The 9,924-nt window shown below is 37.1% G+C and overlaps 1 protein-coding gene and 1 long non-coding RNA gene across 2 annotated transcripts; both read right to left on the bottom strand.

Moving 5' to 3' along the window:
* Positions 1–5,945: 5,945 nt before the first annotated feature.
* LOC110225887 lies at positions 5,946–6,787 on the bottom strand. The gene is made up of 2 exons (XR_002330040.1): positions 6,643–6,787; positions 5,946–6,547 (listed from the first exon to the last, which is right to left on the bottom strand). It is a non-coding gene; the product is annotated as an uncharacterized LOC110225887 (long non-coding RNA).
* Positions 6,788–7,192: 405 nt separating this feature from the next.
* Positions 7,193–8,932, bottom strand: LOC9301193 (aquaporin TIP2-3). Its single transcript, XM_021016171.1, has 2 exons — positions 8,176–8,932; positions 7,193–7,771 (listed from the first exon to the last, which is right to left on the bottom strand). Exons 1-2 carry the CDS (start codon positions 8,551–8,553, stop codon positions 7,397–7,399), a joined length of 753 nt encoding a protein of 250 aa, XP_020871830.1. The 5' UTR covers positions 8,554–8,932; the 3' UTR covers positions 7,193–7,396.
* Between the last annotated feature and the right edge of the window lie 992 nt (positions 8,933–9,924).

Genomic DNA, 9,924 nt, shown 5'->3' with positions numbered 1-9,924 from the left:
CGTAACGAACGTGAACTTGGATAGAGATTGAATCGCGCACGAGAGCACTTTCCTTAAAGAGTATTTCGACCCTTCTCAAGCCTTGGGTTACACGAAATCCCTTCTAGGATAAGACAATCAAAGTTCTCTCTTGTTCTAGGCTAAGACACAAGAGAAACAAATAGAGCTTTTTGTGTTTTGTTTTTGTGTTTTGCACTAAAGATTAAGACAATCTTTAGTCTCGTGAATCTCTCTTTACTCCTCTTCTTCACTTTCTTTGACACAAGAGAAACAAAGTTTATATATGGTTCAAAAGTTGTGACGTACGTTTGCAACCGTACGTTTAAATAATAACCATAAATTGAATAGTTGCAATGGTTAATTTAATAACCGTCGGTTTACACTTAAATTTATAACATTCCTCCCCCATTTAAGTGTAATCTTTGATTCACAAAATTAACAACACATAAACCAAACTCATGCATAAATGTAAATATCGTAACGATTGAATTTACATCTTAGTAATATTACACATTCCAAATGCTCGAGAATCAAGATGTCCTACGGATTGAATCCTTCAACTCATTTTGAGCACATGAAGATAATACACACACGAATTCACTCACTACTCTAAGTGTTTATCCTTGACACTATTATAAGCCATGTGTCCTTATCCTTTCATGAGTGTGTACAAAGCCAAGTCCGAGCTTCTTGAAGCGGCTACACTTCACACCCATATAGGTAGATCTTTTAATCTTGCACCTGCAAAATGCAATTTTTCAAAAGATCTATTAAGAAGAAAACTTCAACCTAACCTTTTCTTGCAGATCTAAGCACTTACTTTGGGATGATTTAAACTAGTGCTTCAATCTCTAAGTGTGGGCTTTCCGCATTGAATTCAGCCTCTAACGTTGTATTAGAGGGGAATTGGGTATCCCACCATTAGAGATTTCAAATGGACTTTAATCCCATCCCTTTAGCCGACTTGATCACCAAGTCTCTAGCTAGTCCTTTTGTCAAGTGATCCGCTAGATTTTGCTCAGACCGAATAAATCCTATAGTAATCACCCCATGAGTGATCAGCTCACGTATCCCGCTATGTCTCAAGCCTAGGTGTCGCGACTTACCGTTATACACTTGGCTATAAGCTTTAGCCAAAGTAGCTTTACTATCGCAATGGATAGAAATGGGTGACACCGGTTTCGGCCACAATGGAATCTCGGAGACTAAGTTTCTTAACCATTCCGCCTCTCTCCCTGCAGCCGCTAACGCTACAAATTCCGATTCCATAGTAGAATTTGTAATACAAGTTTGTTTCTTTGATGCCCATGAAATGGCACCTCCCCCAAGTAGGAACACCCAACCACTTGTAGAAGAATGATTTTCCTCGTTGGTGTTCCAACTTGCATCCGAATATCCTTCTAAGACCGAAGGAAATCCAAAATATGACAAACCATAATTTATGGTTCCTTTCAAGTACTTGAGCACCCGCCTTACAGCTTGCCAATGATGAGTACTAGGATTACTAGTATATCTACTCAACTTTCCTACCGCATAAGCTATATCCGGTCTAGTGCTAGTCATGGCATACATTAAGCAACCAATTACTCGTGAATACTCGAGTTGTGATACCGCTTGTCCCGTATTAGGCATAAGCTTCACGCTCGCATCCATGGGAGTGCTCACGGGAGAACAATTTTCATAATTGAACTTTTTAAGCACTTTCTCAATGTAATGTGATTGAGTTAAAGATATTCCTTTGTTCTCACGCTTGATTCGAATTCCAAGAATCACCTCCGCCTCCCCCATGTCTTTCATGGCAAAATTTGATGATAAGAACTCCTTTGTAAGTTCTACTTGTCTAAGGTTGGTACCAAAGATCAACATGTCATCAACATATAAACAAATGATCACTCCATTACCGGAATCATCAAATTTGCTATACAAACACTTGTCCGACTGATTTAATTTAAACCCATTTGACAAGACAGCCTCATCAAACCTTTGATGCCACTGTTTAGGTGCTTGCTTTAGACCATATAATGACTTTACCAACTTACACACCTTATGTTCATTACCAAGCATAACAAACCCTTCGGGTTGTTTCATATACACCTCTTCTTCCAAGACGCCATTTAAGAATGCCGTCTTGACATCCATTTGGTGGATCACAAGGTTATGAATGGATGCCAAACCAATTAATAACCTTATAGAGGAGATCCTAACAACCGGAGCATATGTATCAAAATAATCAATGCCTTCCTTTTGTCTAAAACCTTGAACAACCAACCGAGCCTTAAATTTGTCGATCGTTCCATCGACTTTCATCTTCTTCTTGAAGATCCATTTGCATCCTAAAGGCTTGCAACCGGGTGGAAGATCCGTTAAGAACCACGTATTATTTCCCATGATGGAATCCATTTCATCATTTACGGCTTCTTTCCAAAAAATAACGTCATTAGACGTCATAGCCTCACTAAAAGTTCTAGGTTCATCATCAATATGATAACAATATGAGTATTGGAAACCAATCTCATCTCTTGACCCTTCAACTAAGTAAAGTTGAAAATCGGGACCGAAAGATTTTTCGATTTTCCCTCGTTTACTCTTACGAAGCATAGGTGACTCGTTAGGAGGAACGAACATGTCGTCTCTTTCCTTTGTTCCACTTGAACTAGGAACTAAATCCTTTGGTCTAGGTATCGATGAAAAACGATTCTCATCAAATATTGCATCTCTTGACTCAATTACGGTGTGAACCGCTATAGAATCATTAGGTTCTATGACATAAAACCTATATGCCTTGGAATGCAAGGCATAACCAATGAAGATGCAATCAATACCTCTTTCTCCCAAAGTCTTAATCTTTGGTTGGGGTAATCTAACGATCGCCCTACAGCCCCAAACTCGAAGATAGTTCAAGTTTGGTTTCTTTTTATACCAAAGTTCATATGGAGTAACTTTGTTCCTTTTGTTGGGAACTCTATTTAATAAATAACAAGCCGTTAACATGGCTTCACCCCAAAATCCGTCACTTAATCCCGAGTAAGATAACATGGAATTAACCATTTCTTTTAGAACTCTATTTTTCCTCTCGGATATACCATTTTGTTGTGGCGTATACGGAGCCGTAGTCTCATGTATTATGCCCACAGACTGAAAATACGTAGGATCATAATACTCCCCACCTTTATCCGTGCGTAACTTCTTAACCAAGTCACTATGTTGTAATTCAACCTCGGTTTTATAAACCTTGAATTTATCTAAGGCCTCATCTTTAGCATGTAATAAATATACATAACAAAAACGAGAATAATCATCTATGAACGTGATGAAATATTTCTTGTTTCCTAAAGATGGTGTAGCATGTAAGTCACATAAGTCACTATGAATAAGTTCAAGCACCTTTGAATTTCTTTCAATGCTTTTAAAAGGTTGTCTAATTATCTTAGTCAACATGCATGTTCTACACTTCTCTATATTCACGTCAAAAGTAGGAATTAATCCTTCTTTAGACATATCAATCATTCTTTTATAATGCACGTGGCCTAATCTTGCATGCCATAAAGAAGTATCATTTTTGCTAGAACATGCCATGTAAATAGAATTGACAACTTTATTAATATTAAGCATAAACATGCCATTACAAAAGTATCCAAATCCAACAAAGATACCACACTTAGATAAGACATACTTATCTGACTCATACACTTGTTTAAATCCACACTTATTTAAAACACTACCGGAGACTAAGTTTTTCCTAATTCCGGGTACATGAATTACATCATTAAGATCAAGAGTTTTCCCGGAACTAAACTTTAACACCACTTTTCCACGACCTAGGATAGGAGCGGTTGACTCGTTGCCCATATAAAGTACAGATCCATCTTGAACCGGCTCGTACGTCTTGAACCAGCCACGATCCTTGCAAACATGTATTGTTGCACCCGAGTCAATCCACCATGCCACCTCATCATCCTGCACATAGAATGCCTCAGCTATTTTTGATACATAATACACTTTTGAGTATGAATCAAAAACAAAATTCTGACCTTGATGAGAGGATGGGCCTTGATCCTTAGACCCTTGCCCAAAACGGTTTTGTTGCGTTTTATTCTTATCCTTTGCTGCCCGACAATCACGTTTGAAGTGACCCGGCTTGTTACAAATCCAACAAACGCTCTTGAATCGTTTGTTAGATCCATCATTGGTGTTGTTAGTAAAGGGGCGCTTCTTCCCCTTGTTCTTTATTTTAGAACTCCCACTCTCCTCCATCATATTGATTGAAGAAGTTTCAGCCTCCTTATCTTTGGGTTTTCCACCCTCTTGCACCCTTAGAGATTCCTCTATGCGCAAATGGCTACCAAGTTGTACAAGAGACAACTCTTCCTTTTTGTGTTTTAACATGCGCCTAAAATCTTTCCACGAAGGCGGCAACTTGTCGATGATACACGACACCGAGATGGATTCATCCATCTTCATGTTGTGTTGAGCGAATTGGCCTAGGATGCGAAGTAATTCATTGTATTGCTCCATTACCGGCCTTGAATCGGACATCTTGTAATTATTAAAATCACTCACAAGGAACTTCTTACTAGAAGCATCCTCGGCCATGTACTTCGATTCCAACGCATCCCATAGTTCCTTTGCGGATTCGACATTTTGATAGACATCAAAGAGAGAATCAGACATACCGTTGAGAATGTGGCCACGACATATGTAGTCATCGTTTTCCCACTTAAGTTGCTTCCTTGTCTCCTCCACGGACTCGTTCTCACCATTCTCCGACACGGTGGGCATTGGCACACTTAGAACGTGAACCACATTGAGCGTTGTGAGGAGAAAGTGCATCTTCTTTTGCCATCTTCTAAAATCAACTCCTTCAAACTTATCCAATTTGCCAAACTTTGACGTCATCTCACGCACAGAAACATTAGCCATTGTTCACCGTAAATACTCTTTAAGATTGTTGTGTATCGACGTTGTATCTCCGGGACGTAACGAACGTGAACTTGGATAGAGATTGAATCGCGCACGAGAGCACTTTCCTTAAAGAGTATTTCGACCCTTCTCAAGCCTTGGGTTACACGAAATCCCTTCTAGGATAAGACAATCAAAGTTCTCTCTTGTTCTAGGCTAAGACACAAGAGAAACAAATAGAGCTTTTTGTGTTTTGTTTTTGTGTTTTGCACTAAAGATTAAGACAATCTTTAGTCTCGTGAATCTCTCTTTACTCCTCTTCTTCACTTTCTTTGACACAAGAGAAACAAAGTTTATATATGGTTCAAAAGTTGTGACGTACGTTTGCAACCGTACGTTTAAATAATAACCATAAATTGAATAGTTGCAATGGTTAATTTAATAACCGTCGGTTTACACTTAAATTTATAACATATTGTGGGGACATTTGCATTGGTTTAAGAGCCATAAGCTGCTCTTTTGTCTTGTCTTTTTTTTGAGTTCGAGAAGATTTGACCGGACAACTTTAACAGAGTTCGTGACTCTCCCGACCAGTTTCTGTTATCATTGTAGTCACACGTAACAACATCGCTTTTGGTTTTTCTATAAAGATACTCCCACGAGTTCAAAAGTGTTACAAACAATTCGAATAGTCCTTTTGGTATGTTTTTTTACTTTCTATATTACCATTATTATTTCTTGCATATCTATGGATAATTACGTAACAAACAAAAAAATTAATAGTCCACAGTATTTATTTAATATTTTATCACAATGTGCATTATTTATTTTCATTGGTTGATTTAGTATTTATGATGTATTAGATAATATTTTCTTAATTAATCTTTGTGCTTTAAATCAAAAAATCTTACAAAAAAAAACCGGAAAGAGTATAAAGTTGCCTCAAGGCGACAACTCAACCGGGGATAGGGAGAGTGAGAACAACAAAAATCTAAATAGTGTGATTATTAATTTATCGCTAAGTAAATTTCAATTATATTGATAACTTTTTTTTTTCCAAAGGATGTCTTTGTATATATAACATCCAAACAGCATCATCCATCAATGGAGAACCCATGTTGGAGAGGCAAGTACAAGATACAACAACAAATTTTACAAACAACCAAGTACAAGTAAAGTACAACCCATTCTGCCACTAAAGGGAACGTTGTGAAATGGTAGCTTGTTAACAGCAACCTCATAACTAATCTCAATAAGACCAAACATCAAAACTCAAAGGTTTAGAGCTGATCTTATAGCTTCCATCATATGCTTGTAGTATGGTTGCTTCTTGCTCACCATCTTAACATCCGAGCAGGGTGATAACTTCTATTCTGATTATAAAACAACTAAACAGATAAAAGCATAAAACTAAAACAATCTACACTAGAAGCTTAACCCTGATTAAAAAGCCAAACTAAAATAAAATATCAAAAGCGATAACAAAGAGATAAGGATGAATCCACGTGTTGCACAATCAGCCAAAGAAAAGGTGAGTCATCAAAGTGGCCTGAGTAATGACGCCAACAAAATGGAGTCACCGGAACATCTTCTCCGGTACACTGAAAACCGTCACAGAACCTTCAAAACCACTGTGCCCAAACTAATTCTAAAGCAACAAAAGCATCCTGAACTGCTAAAAGAAACATCTTCTTTTTTATTCATTATGTCACAAAACGAAGACTGAGATATTGCTTCAAAAACCTGCAGCTTCCCAACAAATCAAGTCAAAGGATGGTTCGAAAAACAGATCCAAAATCCCAATTTTTTATGCACCAACAGAGACTCGAATCGAAGTGAATTCTCCAAGGCAAAGGAAGCTGTCGGAACCTTCGAGAAGAAGCAACTTCACAAACAACAAAACCAAATCAAAAGATAAACCGAAGCTAGACGAATCACAGAGACGAGACAGTGAAACCCTAGACGAAAACCGACCATGATGTCGCCGAAGGAGCCGACACATGCCGGACTCAAGCCGTCCATCACCGTAAAAAGAAACGGTCGATGACGGAAATGATAGACGACCCAACCATCGCATAATAAGCCGGTGGTTGTCGGACTGAAACCGGTTGCAACAACCGGACGGCTTTGCCGGAATTAACCGGACGGCTTTACCGGAAATATCCGGACGGCGGAAGAAACAAAGTTTCTCTCTCTAAAAGATTTAAGAGAGAGAAGAGAGAAAAACCTGGGATAAGAAGCTTTTTCCAATTATATTGATAACTTTATGAAAGTAAAATGCGATAGAAATAGAATATGAAAGAAATCCCATGCTATACGTTAAAAGTAAAAGACATGAAGTGAAATATATACATTTTCTTATTAACACGACATAACTTTTTTTGTTTTCTCTACATACAATCTTGCAAGAAAGTGGACACGAAACATGGATACACACGCAAACAAAACATCAAACCAACCAACAAGCAAACACCAAGCATTCACAAAACCCGGTTAATTACACTCGGATCTCACGGGTTTCTACCGCTTCATAAGAACCGATGAACACGTCACCGTAGATAAGTCCGGCGAGTGCACCACCCACAAGTGGTCCCACCCAATAGATCCAGATTTGGGACAAGTCACCACTCACAACAGCTGGTCCGAAAGACCTTGCTGGGTTCATGGAGCCACCACTGAATGGACCAGCAGCGAGGATGTTGGCACCAACTATGAAGCCGATAGCGATTGGAGCGATGGTCCCAAGCGATCCTTTCTTTGGATCAGCTGCGGTGGCGTAAACGGTGTAGACCAATGCAAAGGTCACAACGATCTCCATCACGATACCTTCAACCGCTCCTAAACCGGCTGCGACTCCGTGGGTCGGTACGCTCTGCAACAAACCATTTAAGATTAAAGTATTTATTTATTTCTTACTGATCAAACCGAATTTTGTAAACCTTTTCTAGTCTAACCAAATAAACTGAAATTCATAATATTGATTGACATAGATAATTTACTAAATTTGTTAGAAATGATTTACCAAATCAAACGGAGAGTTATGATTCAAACCAAATCGAACCGGAAAACAACAATACATCTTTCTGGTTATTTTTACCTAATAAAAGTTATCAAACCAAACCGGGGTAATTTATATTCTATTTCGGTAAAAATTCTACTAAATAACCTAAAGCCAACCAAAAAAAACCTATATACGGTAACCTAAAAAACTGATATATTCATGATCCAAACCGGAGAAACAAGAATAAAGCCACTCCTAGGCCTACTAGTACGTACCTTTCCATTGGTAACAAAGACGAGGAGAAGACAAGCGACGATGGAGCCAAGACACTGAGCAATCCAATAGAAGAAACCTATGATGAGTGTTATGTTTCCGCCGATGGCAAGGCCAAGAGTCACAGCTGGGTTAAGGTGACCACCGGATATATTAGCCGCAATGGAAACTCCAACGAAAAGAGCAAACGCATGAGCAATCGCAATCGCTACAAGACCAGCCGGGTCCAAGGCTCCATCAGAGGTTAGTTTGTCAAACGCGATAGCAGAGCCAACACCGGCGAATACGAAGAGAAGCGTTGCGATAAACTCAGACAAGTAAGCTTTTAGAGATGATACACTGAATGAGTCACCCACACTTCCAAGTTCGATCTTCACCATTTCTTGAAAAACTAGTTTTTGGTTTTGTTATCTCTTTCTATTTTCTGTTATTTGGGCTTTGGATGGGCTCTTGTTTATATAGCGAAGAGCAATTGACAAAAGGTGGGGTTGATAATGATATTACGTGGCAGTATCATTATTGGATGCCGCCCAAACCGCCTCTTATTTGATTAATGGATGGTTAGCAATATTAAACATGTTTAGTGACAACTATAGTGGGATTTAATAACATGTAAGGATAGGAATCTTCTCTTGGCATTTTGGTAACCCGCATTTTATAATTAATGTTGTGTCACACCAATAATGATAATGGTCTTTGTTATTTTTGTGTTTCTTATTGGATTAGATAAGTAGGAAGGTACTAAATTATTAGTAGGGATTAATTTTATAAGTTAAATCCAATTTGTTTGTTTTTTTTTGTGTGTGGAGTTTGATTGGGAATATTTTACAAGGAAATCCAATTTTTAACTAGCTGCGATTATGACTATTCACAAAACTAACATTAGACTGAACATATCTATTTCTATAAACTTACATATAGATGTATTTCTAAGAACAATTTGTATGCCTTCTTGAAATATTAGATTTCATAGAAACAAACATGTAGTCGCTACGGAATATTTGGTGTACTAGTTTCTTTTAAATTAATCTTCTGACGTTCAACGTTGTATTAAAATCATGAGATGTAAGGTACATCGAGTTTAAGGAGAAATTAGGTAATGCATGTGCCATGGACATGCAAATTTGATCCTATTTAATATTTAAGAATAGCAAAATATTTATTTTTGATAAATAAATTTGTATGTATAGTAAATATATATTTGATATATATGTACAATATATATTTCAAAATTTTAGTTTCACGCATAGATTTATTCTATATATATATTTGAAAAATAAATTAAATATTTATTTGTGTTTGGCTATTGATTTTAGAATATTAAGAACAAAATCACAAAATTAAAAGTGTTGACAAAAAATAGAACTAAATAAATGTAAAATAAATAAAATCATGACAATTGTGGGCTTGCAACATCAGCAAAAATAACTCTATAATGTATAGACTATAGAGGATGATAAAAAATGTATTAAGTTAGTTTTACTTTTAAATAAAGGTTTGACATTAAGTAATTTGTCTATATTAACCTACATGTGGTGCTATACAATTCATGTAAATTATAAAAATTAAGCGATTAGATACTTACCCAAACTTTGATGATAATTGTAGTTGATATTCGAATAGTATTAAGTTAGAAAGGGTATTTTGTTGAATTTCGAAAGGTGATCCGCAATGATGGCCAGATTATCTAAATGTTATTTTTATATTGCTGAGCCAACGATTGTTTTATTTTATACGTATATCACGTTATA

The sequence above is a fragment of the Arabidopsis lyrata genome (assembly GCF_000004255.2).
Source record: "Arabidopsis lyrata subsp. lyrata unplaced genomic scaffold ARALYscaffold_8, whole genome shotgun sequence".
Classification (NCBI taxonomy): domain Eukaryota; kingdom Viridiplantae; phylum Streptophyta; class Magnoliopsida; order Brassicales; family Brassicaceae; genus Arabidopsis; species Arabidopsis lyrata.
Note: the sequence above shows the minus strand (reverse complement) of the source record. Positions and strands in the feature narration are given on the sequence as shown.